General features: G+C 39.7%; 1 protein-coding gene across 5 annotated transcripts in view; it reads right to left on the reverse strand.

Moving 5' to 3' along the window:
- LOC124262070 (septin-7-like) overlaps positions 1–15247 on the reverse strand; it is a 191339-nt gene that overhangs the window by 112764 nt on the left and 63328 nt on the right. For all 5 annotated transcript variants that reach the window (XM_046696531.1, XM_046696513.1, XM_046696521.1 and 2 more), the window contains one exon: positions 8176–8293. In XM_046696531.1, coding sequence (XP_046552487.1) covers positions 8176–8293 — 118 coding nt within the window. The remainder of the gene's footprint in view (positions 1–8175; positions 8294–15247) is intronic.

Raw genomic sequence — 15247 nt, forward strand, 5'->3', positions numbered from 1 at the left:
CGTGATTCACATTAAACTGTTTCGTCGAGGTCAACATGATATAGGGCGATCACAATAGTGTCACGTGATCAGGAAAGTGTTGGTTCGCGGTCATAGTGACCAGGAAGTTAACTGGGGATTCAAACAGTGGTATACACACTAGAGGAGAGAGATAAGGGCCTGACAAAAGCTTTATTTCATAAATGAAGCTTTACAGAGTTTTTCTTGGAATTGATCTCGTACTGCTATTGTATATACTACTTCATCTGACAGTTACTTTAAATTGAACTTTTTTTAGACAAAGTCCAAAACGTTTCCATATAAACCAAGAAAAATAGATATGACACAAATCTGTAAACAGCAAAAGGCACCACTTTAGGTTCTGTTTGATATATCTGCCAAGTTTTGTTGAAAGATATTAAATGGTTTTCGAGTTGTGCTCTGGAAACGAAGCTCATCACTCCCTTTTGAGATTCAGTCCAAAATGTTTCCATGGCAACAAGGAAAATTAAAAAAATCACAAAGATCTGTAAATAGCAAAAGGTACCACTTTAGGTTCTGTTTGATATATCTGCAAAGTTTTTGTTGTAATATATTGAACCGTTTCCGAGTTATGCTCAGGAAACAACATGATTACAGACGGATGGACAGACGGACAAGGCATCGACTATATAAAAAAACAACACCCCCCCATTACATGCCGGGGGATAAAAAAGAGTGTTATAAATCTAAAATCACATGCTAAGAAGGCTCTTATTAAATTTATGTCAGTTTCCAAGAATTATGGAATTTTAACCCGGAAAATATTTCATACTGTTTGATGCACAAATCCAACCAATTGTGTTCATAGAAGAATAGATCTGTTATGTAACCCGGCTGTAGAAGATGAAATTCACTTTATGCTGATTTAAGAAAACAATACATGCCAAATAAATATCTGTTAAAATATCCTTCAAGTGACTTCTTGTAAGAGGGCAAAATCCTTATCCAAGTTAGGTATACTGGCCCGGGATAAATCTATCGTGAAAGGTGTAGACCTGGGCAGGTTCTCCCACGTCGTGGCCTTGGAGAGGCCTAAGTTATAATAGTCCAATGGTTTCTTAAGTAATGAAGAATGTGACAAGGACACTTTATTGGGATAAAGACCGTATAATAGTTCCAACTTCTCCAAAAAACTTCAACCCGGCGAGAAATCCTCTTCCGAAAACATCCATAGTTAGTACTGTCAACACCCTCTCACATAGTGAACTCCGGTTGTGAGAAGGGATATACCGATGAAGCGACCAGATCGCCCAAGTCAGACACCAACGGGTTCAAGGACGGATTATCCGTGACAGTATACGTCTGCAGTTCTGTGGCCCGTATTCTCTGATCAAACTGCTAGGCCTGTGGCTGTCGGGTTGCTGGGCTCACAAGCCGTTGTCAATAGCCGCCTATCCTGTATTATGGCTCAATCCGGGACAGGAATCCCGTGCACCCGGGACGGTATCAAGCCCGTGAAAGTCCTGCTGCCTAGTCCCACCATGGAAAAAGATAGCAGGCCCGTGGCTCTCGGTTGCTGGGTTAATAAGCCCATTGTTAATAGCCTCCGAACCGGTGGCATGGCTCAAGCCGGAACAGGAATCCCTTGCACTCGGCACGGTATCCAGCCCGTGCTAGTCCTGCGGCCATCCCACCGTGGGGAAGGATAGGAGGCTGTGAGCGAGAGGGAACCGCCACAGATGGCTGGTTCTCGGGAATCAAGATCACCCCGGACCTGGAGCCGGCTAGACCGACTCCGTTCCCGTCACCTGAAGCCCTTGGCTTCTTCCCCTGAAGGGGACCAGCCTCCTGCATACGCCAGGGAATGGTTATCGGCTTTCCCGGTCATAGCACCCCTGGTTTCCGTCATGAAATGACTTTGGCCCCCGGCTCGTGCCATCAACCACCAAGTCATTGCGGTCTATCTGCCGTCTTGCCAGGTAAATATGTCTCCTCAATTGCTTCAATAGCCGGCTAAATTCACCTCATTTCTGAACTCCATGTCCGTACGGACTTATCCATAGCGGCCTGAATATCGGACTTGAAACCAGCTAGTAAATCCGAAAGGGCAGAAAATAACACACAGCATGATTAATTTAATGGAAAATGTAACAAATTTTACTGAAATTTTTCAAAACCTATGTTTTAGCTTACATTCAGCTGTACTAATGCTTATACCTACCTGTTAAGCTACTACTGTAAGTTGAGTGGAAACGAGGTGTAAACACAAAACAACCCCACCTGTGCAATTACCTCCCCTGCCCTGTCACAATCTTTCCGGAGCCTTAGGGCAGAAAGCCATAGAAGAGCGACAAAAAGGCCAAAGTCCAGATGGGTGGGACCAAACCGTATGTCTGAATGAAAGCTTGTTAAAACAATGTATTCAATCTAAAAAAAACCCATGTTTTAGCTTACATTCAGCCGTACTAATGCTTTATCCGTCGGCAGGTGGAAGGGGGACAAGGCCCAAACAGTATAATTGCTTTTGTGAAGCCGACACACCCCTGGTGACACATACTTTTGACAGACTTCACAAAGAGGGTTGCGTTTACCCAAAGTCATAAAGAAAGAACAATAACTACACGATCGCAACAATCGACAAGAACATGAGGCTGATTGGCTCTGCATGTAAACAAGTAGAAAATCGAGGAATGATAGAGTATGCAAATATCAATGACAGAACTCACTAAGGACAACGAATATATAACATTAGCATGTGCAGTATACCAGGTAACAATGGATCAATGACCAGGTGAACGAAATCACAACAAGTGGTAATAAAAACATGGGACCGTAATACTGCCTTGCAATAAAGAACAAGAGTGAATCACATTCACCAACATTTTATTGTGGAAATTACACAAAGTCGAGATACACGAAGTCAAGAGTCACTGATGACGGGTGGTGGGAAGTTGTTGCGAGACAACTGGTGGCCCAAATTGCTGGATGCCTGCCATCGAGATATCCCGCAAATATTGAGAAGCGGAAACCGAGGTGGATTTCCCCAAACAGCCCTCCATAATAGCCTGCAGGGAGCAGTTACCATGGAGAGCTAACGTTGACGCAAGTGCCCAACTTTCTCAGGGTGGGAAGAGGATGGTGGATCCATATTCTGCGCAGCATATGCATGGAGAATCACAGCCCGATACCAGTAAGAAAGAGTATTTCTGGTGATCTCTGACTTGGAGGTTGCAGAGAACAAGATGAACAAACGATGAAATTTCTTTCGAGGTGATTCAGAGAGTTGAAGGTAAATGCGTAAAGCACGCACCGGAAAAAGTGACAGGTCAGCATGATCTTGAGAACCCAAGATGGCAGAAAGTGGAGGAATGTGAAACATTCTAGCCTCTTGGCCAGGAAGCTGATTCTTGGCTAGAAAATCCCACCGTAAACCAAGCTGGACATCGCAGTGGACATGTTGGTCAAACTGTACCCAACCATAATCGATAGCATGAAGCTCAGACGCCTGAGCCGACATATCTAAGGAGAGGAGAAACGCTTTTTTTGAGTCAGAAGGTCAAAAGAGACTGTATCCAGAGGTTCATAGGAGTCGCAAGTAAGATCAAGAAGAATGACGTTAAGATCCGAATCAGGACGGAATTTACGGACTTGATCTTCCAGAGAAAAAGCCGAAGAGTTTTTGAAGGGCAGGAACTTTCATGAGCTTGTCTCCCAGAGCCGATGGGACAACCAAACTGATTGCAGCCAAATAAGTCGAGATTGTCAAACCCTTTAATGTGCGGGAACGTTGTGCGGGAACACTGTCTTCTTAGCTGGAGTAGGTACCAACGAAACCTCACTGCAATGAATTGATTCAACAGTTGATCGTAATTCCACCGTGTCATTATTGTCATTCAACGCGGGTGCTGTACGTTACCTCTGTCTGACATCGTAACAATCATCAATTTCAATTTGAGTCGCTATCGCTTGAGTCAGCAGTCAATGACCCACTTCTTGACCCCGATTCCAGTTGGTTGACAGACGATGTACCCAGATCGACACAAGAGGGCAAAGTGTCAGCTGGAGACGGCTCAGTTGAACTTTTGTCTCTGGACGATAAATCATTGACGAGGACAGCCTCCCTTGCCTGATCTCGAGATATATATATATAAAATCTTTTATTCCTCCATAGTGAAGAATACAGAAAGAGACATGCATATTGAGCCAGTATCACGTTTTCGTAATCAGTCAAAGGCAAGAGTCACAATGAGTCACTGGAACACAGCTTTGTACATCATGGTGATGTATTTTATACACAGAGTGGAAAACTCAATATAGTCCTCTTTGATCAGAGGGAAGTCGGTTGTACACGACAACAAGCACTCAGTAAGTTCAGTTGGGTTCATATTGTGAAGTTTCATGCTGAATTTGGTTGGCCCAACATTGATTAGGCCTATCCACAGTTTGTCTCGAGTTGCATCTGTGTATCCACACACAACTACAGCGTGAGTCAAGAGGTCATCATACATCAATCCACACCGATGACACAGCCCTGCTTCACATAGGTCTCTCACTGTAGCACAGGCTTTGATGACAAAGTTAGCTTGCCGTCTGAGTGATGCATCAAGCAATGACACCGTCCATGCAGGATGGACTTCAAGCTGGCGATGTAGCCGCTGGAACTTGTGAAGATCAGAGTCATCTGCCAACCGACTGTTCCACTGTGCTACATGATACTCTCTGACTGACGTCTTCACTATTCTCTTCCACTTCCAACGCTCTAAGAAGGACCCTGATTCTAGGAATTTTTCCAATCGACAATAGAGTAGGTACTTTTTGAGCACCCTGACTACATCAGGCACATACCCAAACGATGACGATGAGATGTTGTGTAAGTAGCACATGAACAGCTTGTGAGGTAGATATCTGTGGTCCATATTCAAGAGACCACCCAGGAAACACAACTTCCGCTGATCTATAACTGCCTCTATAGGCAACACTCCAAATAGTCCAAGACAACTATCAGTTCGAGTGGTACGAGGCAGGTCTTGGATTGATTTAATGACGTGTCTGTAAGATCTCTGCAGCATTAAGATTTCAACTTTGGAAAGGTTAGTCCACAGTTCCGATCCGTACAGGGCTTTGGGAAGAAACACACGGTTAACAACTGTCAGGCTGATGATTGGGTTTGTAAACCGTGGGTGAAACCCACAAGATGTCAGTGATCTCACACAGGACCGCAAGGAAATGGCAGCTTGTGTCACATGCTCTATGCTTGACATGTTGCCTGACAAGACTATTCCAACATGGCGGATAGATTCCTTCTACGGGAGAGGTTGGTTATACAACCTGACTTCAACCTGCTTTGGCTGCTGAGTTGGCTGTGGTTCATGTTCTTCTTTGCATCTAACATGGATCTCCTCAACTAGGGATTCTATCTGCTCACAGAAGGAAGAATTGAAATTTTCTTGGTCTTTGGCAGCAAATACATCCTGAAAATGGTTAGCCCAAGCATTAATATAGCGCTTCTTCTTATAGCGCCGATCAGCCTCCTGCTTAGCAATAGCTCTCAAATATGCATTGAAATTGTCCTCGGACAATGTATCACACAGGATGCATTTCAGGTCAACTGAACATGGAGCATAGCCGTCCTTCGCAAGGCAGGACGGACTACTGTGGGGGCCAGACTTAGAAAGTTTCCGTTGACATTTTAAACAAGTGGAAGCCATGCTTTATTCCAATAAAACGTGTACACAGGATATTGTGCAAAAAGTGTTCAAGTTCACGGAAAAAAAATTACCGAAGCAACAAGAAAAAGGGTAAGTAGAAACTTTACTAATCAAACTCTATCAACACTTCAAAAAAGGAAAAATATAGAGCTCCAGAGGTACAGACAAACTGCGTATCTGCATAAATTACGCAAATATTTATGTGAAAACTCAATTACTATTATGTCTATTGCGTACAAATATGCTTGAATTTTTGTACATATTCAATGTATTTGATCCTATATGCGTACACCCAAAAATGTCAAATCTTAGCTTGCGTACAGGTGGATAGACAAAATAACTGAGGTATATTGAAAGGTTCGATTAAAACACATGAAATTGGCGAATTGCAGTCTTTCTTATTGTTTCTCATATTGCAGATCAAATATATATAACAAACACATAAACCAACTTTTAAACTTTATAATATTTTTACAATTGATGGAAAATGGCAAAATACCCAATTGAGTTTCAGTGAGGTGGGTACAATTTATTAGGTTACTCAAAGGAAAATCAGGATACCCAATTGAGATGAACACAAGTGAGTACATAACTCAATGACTAGACTAACAACTAGTCTCTGAAATGAGCAAAAAAATAAAATTCATATCTGGGTGTAACCATCAAATGGCACATTTATGGATCATGCTTGATTTGTGTACCAAGTTTACCATGTGTACCAAGTCACGTTTCCATGCAAACTGCAAAAAATAAAATTCATATCTGGGTCTAACCATCACATGGCACATTTATGGATCATGCTTGATATGTATAATTTAGGAGATGTGCTTCGGACAAGATGATATTCTTGTATCGACGGATGAACCAACGGAACTCGTTTCTATATTCCCCGCAACTTCGTTGTTGTGGGGGATAACAATATGCCATAAGATCCCCATGACAATGTCTTTTCAAAGTTTATGGATAAAGTCACAAATGCCTACATTGTTGAGGTACACTGCTTTGAGCCTAATGATTTTTATTTCTCTGTTTGTCTCTTCATCATGCAAATCAAGGATGACACAATAACAGTAGCATGGCTTGTATTTTCTACTGACTTGTCTGAATAGGGAGAATTTCGAATGTCAGTGATTTTCCACTCCTGGATGGAGAACAAAACAACACATCTTCACCACTTAAGTACTTTTCAATCATTGTATTCTGATTTGGACGAATGCTATGTATATTTGCTTTCATCCTCATCAAAGTTCCAATTCATTTTTACCCTGAGATGGAAAACTTTTCGAAATGATCCCCTCTCCTCGCCAGTGTAAAATGAAACAGTTAAAGAAAATACTTTTATAAGTCATCAGGTCTCTAGTGTAATCACACACGCTGTTTGTCTGGAGTGAGAGGACAGGCAGAAGCAGGAGGTCTTGGCTCAGCGTGGGGTCTTGGGGAGTGGTGGGGGAGGCTCCCCATGAGTTAATATTAAACACTAGTGACAGCTAGAGATCAACTGATAATTACAAGCCATATTCTGGCTTGTGAATTCAGCAGATTGGTACAGACCCTGAAGCTGAGTAAATCTAGACTTGCCACATTTTCTAGACTTGCATGGCCTTTCTTGGATTTATTTGCTTCAGGGTCTGTACGACAGACTACTCAATGACCCAAAAACTTATCTGGAGCTCTGGAGCTCTATTCCACACGTTCTAGAGGTACGAAGCGCAAGAAAGTTTGGTGACAGGTAATGGATGGTAATTGCACAGGTGGGGTTGTTTTGTGTTTACACCTTGTTTCCACTCAACTTACGGTAGTAGCTTAACAGGTAGGTATAAGCATTAGTACAGCTGAATGTAAGCTAAAACATAGGTTTTGAAAAATTTCAGTAAAATTTGTCACATTTTCCATTAAATTAATCATGCTGTGTGTTATTTTCATAATGTTAGTCATGCCTCCAGGAGACACTGAAAATATTTCATCAGTGCCATTTCAATATCAACGCAAATGAAGCACTATTTCAATCCCTGCCGAATATGTACATTTACAAGGACCTTTGTCATGTATGAATATGATGACTTCTAAATGCTTGAAAACTCACTGCTGAAAGGTAAATTAACAGAACTTGAAGTGATACACATAAAAAGTGAGTGTGTATGGATGAATGGAGTATGGATAAACTCCAAAACATAATAAAGAAGTTGACATCCATAAATTCACACATTCTGTACACATTGTTTCTATGCATAATTAAAAAAAATTATTACCTTGTAATGGATCCAAAAGTTATTGCCACTTACATCAAGGTTTGTACAGGTTTTGTTAAACAAATATTGTACATCTGTTTGGACTGAAAATTTATTGCACTACGTTATCATCACCTGAAGACATCAAGAGCAACACTGACAAGAAAAAACATAATTTGGACTATTACCCAAGCTGAAGTTAGCAAATATATCCATTAAAAAAACGTTAATAGAAACAGATAAGCTATGTACATCAATGTTATTATATCTATACTCACAGTTTTTTTAAATTCTCTGCATTCATCAGGTGTCAGGGTGTCTGCCTTCGCTATCAGGGGTATGATGTTTACTTTATCATGGAGCCGTTTCATGAACTCCACGTCTAGAGGCTTCAACCTGATATTAAACACAACATTAAGCTTCACTTTAATTGACATCATCTATTTGTTCACACAGTCAATGGGTTTGAAATAATGGAACTTATTCAAATTGTTGCAGATCAATAAATAATATGTCACACTACAATAATTTATACTCCTGAAACACCCCATGTCCTCAGTGCAAACTGACACACAACCACAACCGTCACTGAGCCCATTCCCGACATAGTCTTAGCAAGGAGAGGGCTACTCAAAGTAAAAGATACAATATTTATTCCTGAATGAGGCATTGAAATATTCAGGCAAGTATTTCTATTATGACTCAAGCATCATTAAACTGTGCTGAGACCAGATATGACACTCTAGAACAAATCTAGGTGTCATCATTGGAGTGGATAAGAACGTGAATTCTAGCACGACATTGTGTGATACTTGACTCTGATTGGCTGAGAGCTCATCAAAAACGTACTTACACGTCAGTTAAAAAACCGCTAATTAAAGTGACCGATTCACCGTGTATGAATACAATGAAATGAACCCATTAACCTTTTGGGTTGTAAACAAACATGTCGGAAATCGGCCATTTCTACCTCGGCAGCATCTTTGATGTTTTTGAAGTAAAAAGCGAATAGTTTGAAGAAGAATGTCTTGACCCTAACCAAAGTGAAGAAACTTCGAAGCTGAAAACTTCGTCAGCAGCGCAAAAGCGGCAGTGTTCCGAGATACATCAAACTGGGTCAAGTTCTAGCGGGCATGACGTCGACAACACATGTCGGCCCACACGTCCTAACCTGACCTCTTCCGTCCCGGCCATAATGCCCAGTCCTTCCACTTCCACTGTCCATGTTTCCCACATAAAAGCTGGCATGTCCAAATTGGGAATAGAAGGGTGGTTATCAACATTTATTTCCGTGAACAAAGTTAGCGGCAACTAAACTTAGCGAGTTCACGGCTTGAGTTGGGGTGAGTCGATTGTCATACAGTAGGGGAGATCAATAATTTGCTTGAGAAAAATCAAATAATTCTACTTGCTCACAGTATAAACTGTATTTTTTTTATCTATGTATGCTAGTTGTAACAAATACAAGCATATTGGTTCCTGAAATAAAGCATTTATGTTGTTGAAAATGTCTTATTTTGTTCATTACACAACCTGTCCCTCAACTGGAAGATTCCAAGCGATTTCTAGGAAAAAGGTCCCTTCACGTGTTTCTTGCACGCCAAAGAGTCCGGTTTTAAAACGCTTATCAGTCATGCTAGAATGAAGATAAAGCTACTCTGTTTTCAATTTTGCGGTCTTTATCGTTGACTTAAAGAACACATAAACTTTTGTTTATTGTACTCTTTCCATGCCATTACATATGAAAGACGTGTGGTTAGTCTGAAGCAGAACACAAAATTCATTCTTAAAAAACTTTTGGTTAATTAATACCGAGCGATTAAAAGTTGCCAAAAAGTCGTCTGCTTCTATCTTGCCCGCCAACGAAATCACAGACACGTTACGTAACTCTGTCGCCAAAGCACTGCAGCGAACCGGAAGTGACGTTATGTGAGGAAGGATTTTCAGTTAGTTGTATAGAAAATGTGTAACAAGCTCGTCATTTTGCTGATTTCTTGATGTCAACAAAGACAAGCTGAATCTTTGCCGTCAATTTGCTCCCAGGAGTCGTGTGATGGTGTCACAATCAGGGATAAGTCTACCCCTGCGTCCCGCGTCTCTGATGCAATAAATTCTGACAGGACTCATATTTTTTTCACATGTGCGTCCTCTTGGATGCAATCTTTTGATGAAACACTAATGTTTATTTTTGTGGAGAGGCAATATCAAAGTAAACATGGCTAAATCTTCGTAGATTAACTTCCATTCTCAAATAATTGACGTGAGCTAATAAGTACACATTATTTTAAAACGATCGCAGCTTTCATTCGTCATGATATTAAGTTTATTTCCACGTTTCCAAAAATAGACATCTAGGTCACACCAAGGGAGGTAAGCTGTATGCAATGAGATCCGAAGATTCATTGCTCGAGCATGTGCAAAACTACCAACCTAGTTTTTACACTCTATAAATAGACACAAACACGCTAAGGGAGGTAAGCGATATGCAAATGAGGTTTTTCAAGACAAACTGATTGGTCAATGAACATTGTGACTCTGAATCCACAGTGTGAAGACAAAATCTGAGCTCTCAGTACCAGTTAGAGAAAAGCAGGAAGCTTTAGTCAGTAGCTGAACAACTGTTAAATCTATCTGCATGTAATTTGAAAGTGAAAGTGACATTAGACAGGGTTAAAGTTCTGCTGAAATAGAATGTACTCTGTTGTTTAAGGTTCTGAATCTTAAGTCCTGGAAAAGTAATCATATAAATGAATCATTTCATTTATAATTATGATGACATTTATGATATAATTCGTTCAATGTTAATAGTTAAAGTAAGACAGTTACTATTTGTGTTCATACTTGTTAAAGTGGCTTCCAGTTGGCATATTTCTTGTGATGTTATTTGTTTTTGAATCACTGAACAGAATGAAGAAATAAAACAAAACTTTGGTTGGAAATGTAGAACTTTATTCACAAAATATTACAGTGAAATAACATGGGTCTGGCTAGTAACTTTTATATTTTTCTAGTAAAAGAAAACATTTGCTTGTCAAAGGTCATGTAGAGCCCTGCTGTTATTTTTATAATAGAGGAGTCAACATGCCGCCCAGATAGATACTGTCAGAAAACACAAAGTTAGGACATTTCAGTCAGGTTGGCGGAATACTCATCGGTTATGGCTGACTTATGACAGGGAAGGTGATTTAATATTGTACTGATGTACTGAAAATGGTATGACACAAGATGCTAAATGCAGCAATTTTTAACATATAACTTTGACCAGACATCTCATCATAATGATAATAAACTGTCCGTTCAGGCTCCAAAACTTTGTGATGATTTCCAGGTTGCAACCCTCGATAACGTGTTCGGTTTTTAAATTACTTTTAGAGGTCTTAAATCAACGATAAAGGACCGCAAAATTGAAAAAAGAGTAGCTTTATCTTCTAATTTTCAGCTTTATCACATCAGAGAAAATGTTTCCACCACATAGCAGATGCCAGGCATCAGACATACAGACCATGACACAAGCTCATGTGCCTTTGAGTTAGCCTAAAAATTCATTAGAATGTCTGGCATTATGGTTTTGTACTAATCATGGTTATGTTATTTCCACAAAAACTGAATGACCCTTTGAACAGAATTGTATAGATGGGATATAGTAACATATGCTCAACAACAAATGTTTCTAAGATGCACAATTTTTCAGAAATGTAGAGTCAAAAATGTAAAACATCATGAACCAAATGTGAACTCATAGGTATTTTCTCCACAAGGAAAACAAGCATTGTCACTAAGGTGACATAATCCCCCGCTACAAATTATCAAATCAAACTTATAAAGTAATGAAAGTTTAAGTTAAATGTCAACAAAAACATGACCAGTCAACCTCTCTTGATATCTTGCTCTTAAGGTGTTCAAACACACACATATTTTCAAGACTGACTTTGACCCTGACATGAATGTCATAGTGTATGAAATCTGCAAAAATAGTACTAAAGAAATTGCTTATTGAAAAACATTTAAGGGAAGTCTTGAAAGTCTGAAGAAAATCCAGTGAACCGTTCTTGAAATATCTTGCTTGGTTTCAAATATGAAGACAATCCAGGGAACGGTTCTTGAGATAGCTCAACATGCAGGCTAACATGCTGAAATCTTCAAAGTGTCGCTGTGACCTTGAAAATTAAGTGAAGGTCACCAACATCGACTGGGCCCTGCGCCTTCCCTGGATGAAGCTTGGTGCCAAATATGAAGAAACTCCAGTGAATGGTTCGTTAGGTATCTCACTGACAAGCATAACCTGCAGGTTAATATGCTGAAATCTTCAAAGTGTCTCTGTGACCTTGACAATATTAAGTGAAGGTCACCAAAATTGACTTGGCCCTGCGCCTTCCCCGGATGAAGCTTGGTGTCAAATATGAAGAAACTCCAGTAAATGGTTCTTTAGGTATTTCGCGGACAAGCATAACCTGCAGGTTAATATGCTGAAATCTTTAAAGTGTCTCTGTGACCTTGACAATTAAGTGAAGGTCATCAAAATCGACTGGGCCCTGCGCCTTCCCTAGATAAAGCTTGGGGTTGAATATGAAGAAAATCCAGTGAATGGTTCTTGAGATAGCTTAACATGCAGGTAAAACGTGAAAGTCCCCTTGTGACCTTGAAATAAAGGTCAAGGTCACCAAACCTGGCTTGGGCCTTTCTTATAGTGTGATGAACCTAGGTACCAAATATGAAAAGAATCTAGACAACAGTTCTTAAGATATTCCAATTAATACGTACGGACGGAGCCTAATACTATATCCCCCGCTTCGCGCTAAATGCGCGGCAGGGGATAATAAGTAGAATTCAGGCCTTATTGGTGGTGTGATTAGTTGTTTACATGAGAAGCATGATCATCATGATAAGAGAATACCATGTTTGTCAGAAATAAAAAAATATCATTATTCTCATTGCTAATAATTCTGAGAATATTAGCTCCGTTTCTACACATCTACAAACTAATTAAAGGCAGACAGATAACGAGATGAAAAGGAATACTTGACAGAGATAGTATTCTTAGGATTATTAACAATAGTAACCATTGTTTTGATAATTTAGGAATCCTCTATCGTATGATTGCCAGAATACACCAGAAAGAAACAGGTTATGACTCTGGAACATCCCTTATATAGCTGACAGTAAATGAAGTGGATTCATATTCTATAATCGGTTGGGCTTCAGATAATAGAGAGTTGTCCTCCAATGCTACACCTTCAAAATTGTAAAACATACAGTCAATATGTATTACTGATTACTAGAACCTTCTAAGACACCATTATTCAGGTAATTATGGACATCATTTCTGATCTCTTTGACAATCTGGATTTTGGAGGAGGTATTGTGGCTAGGTTGGCTGTGGTTACCTGGCTCCTTCCAGATTGAATCCATGACAAGAGTATGAAAGCAAAAGCAAGTCTCAAAATGAATTTGTACCCTTCAGGGAGGATGTCTAAAATCCAGTCATAAGAGTCTCCAGTTGTCAGCAAAGCAAGTAAACCACAGACCTCCTGCTGAACCTAGTTTTTAAAGTATAGGAAAGTGTAGGAATCATAGATCTGTGCATGTTGCCAAGTCAAAACAGATACTGATGGTAGTCTGAAGAGATAGACCTTTTTCTTGCAGGTCCATTGAAGAAAGTGTCCCGATTGTGATCAAGTAAGAAATATCCATGGGCATAAAATTCAAAGTTGATAGTAAAAGCCTGAAACCATTCAGTGTTACACTGTCTGACTTGATGCTTTGATGACAAGAGTCATCAGAAGATGACATATCCCCGCCCCCACATCTTTGAAAGAACAAATCATCTGACAGTTACTTAAAGTCCAGCTTGATTTTAGACTATGCAAATCGCTTCCATGGAAATCATGAAAAAATAAATGACAAAAATCTGCAAATAGCAAAAGGCACCACTTTGGGATCTGCCTCACATATCTGCCAAGTTTTGCTGAAAGATATTAAGAAGTTTTCAAGCAGTTCGAAACAAAACCCATCCCTTCCTTTTTGAGACTAAGTTCAAATCATTTCCATGGAAACCGAAAAAATAATAAATCACAAATATCTGCAAATAGCAAAAGGCATCACTTCAATATCTGCCTCTACATATCTGCCAAGTTTTGCTGAAAGATATAGAGAGGTTTTGAGTTGTGTCCGAAACGGCTTCCCACCCCTCACTTTTGGGATTAAGTCCGAATCGCTTCCATGGAAACCGGAAAAATAAAATGCCAAAAATCTGCAAATAGCAAAAGGCACAACTTTAGGATCTGTTTGATATATCTATCAAGTTTTGTTGAAAAATATTATATGGTTTTGAGTTGTGTCTCGAAACGAAAGCAATCCTTACTTTTGAGACTAAGTCCAAAATGTTTCCATGGAAACCAAGAAAATAAAATGCCAAAAATCGGCAAATAGCAAAAGGCACCACTTAAGGTTCTGTTTCATACATCTACCAAGTTTTGTTGAAAAATATTGAACGGTTCTTGAGTTATGCTCCGAAACGGCTTCCCATCCCTCACTTTTGGGACTAAGTCCAAATCGTTTCCATGGAAACCGAAAAATAAAATGCCAAAAATCTGCAAATAGCAAAAGGCACCACTTAAGGTTCTGTTTGATATATCTACCAAGTCTTGTTGAAAAATATTGAACGGTTCTTGAGTTATGCTCTGGAAACGGCTTCCCACCCTCACTTTTGGGACTAAGTCCGAATCGTTTCCATGGAAACCGGGAAAAAATAAAATGCCAAAAATCTGCAAATAGCAAAAGGCACCACTTAAGGTTCTGTTTGATATATCTACCAAGTCTTGTTGAAAAATATTGAACGGTTCTTGAGTTATGCTCCGAAACGAAGCCCACCCCTCACTTTTGGGACTAAGTCCGAATCGCTTTCCATGGAAACCGGAAAAATAAAATGCCAAAAATCTGCAAATAGCAAAAGGCACAACTTTTAGGATCTGTTTGATATATCTACCAAGTTTTGTTGAAAAATATTGAATGGTTCTTGAGTTATGCTCCGAAACGAAAAGCAATCCTTACTTTTGAGACTAAGTTCAAAATGTTTCCATGGAAACCAAGAAAAATAAAATGCCAAAAATCGGCAAATAGCAAAAGGCACAACTTTAGGATCTGTTTCATACATCTACCAAGTTTTGTTGAAAAATGTTAAACGGTTCTTGAGTTATGCTCCGAAACGAAGCCCACCCCTCACTTTTGGGACTAAGTCCAAATCGCTTTCCATGGAAACCGGAAAAATAAAATGCCAAAAATCTGTGAAATGCAAAAGGCACCACTTTAGGATCTGTTTGATATATCTACCAAGTTTTGTTGAAAAATATT

The sequence above is a fragment of the Haliotis rubra genome, unplaced genomic scaffold (genome assembly GCF_003918875.1).
Source record: "Haliotis rubra isolate DU_JTF1 unplaced genomic scaffold, ASM391887v1 Scf12, whole genome shotgun sequence".
NCBI lineage: Eukaryota > Metazoa > Mollusca > Gastropoda > Lepetellida > Haliotidae > Haliotis > Haliotis rubra.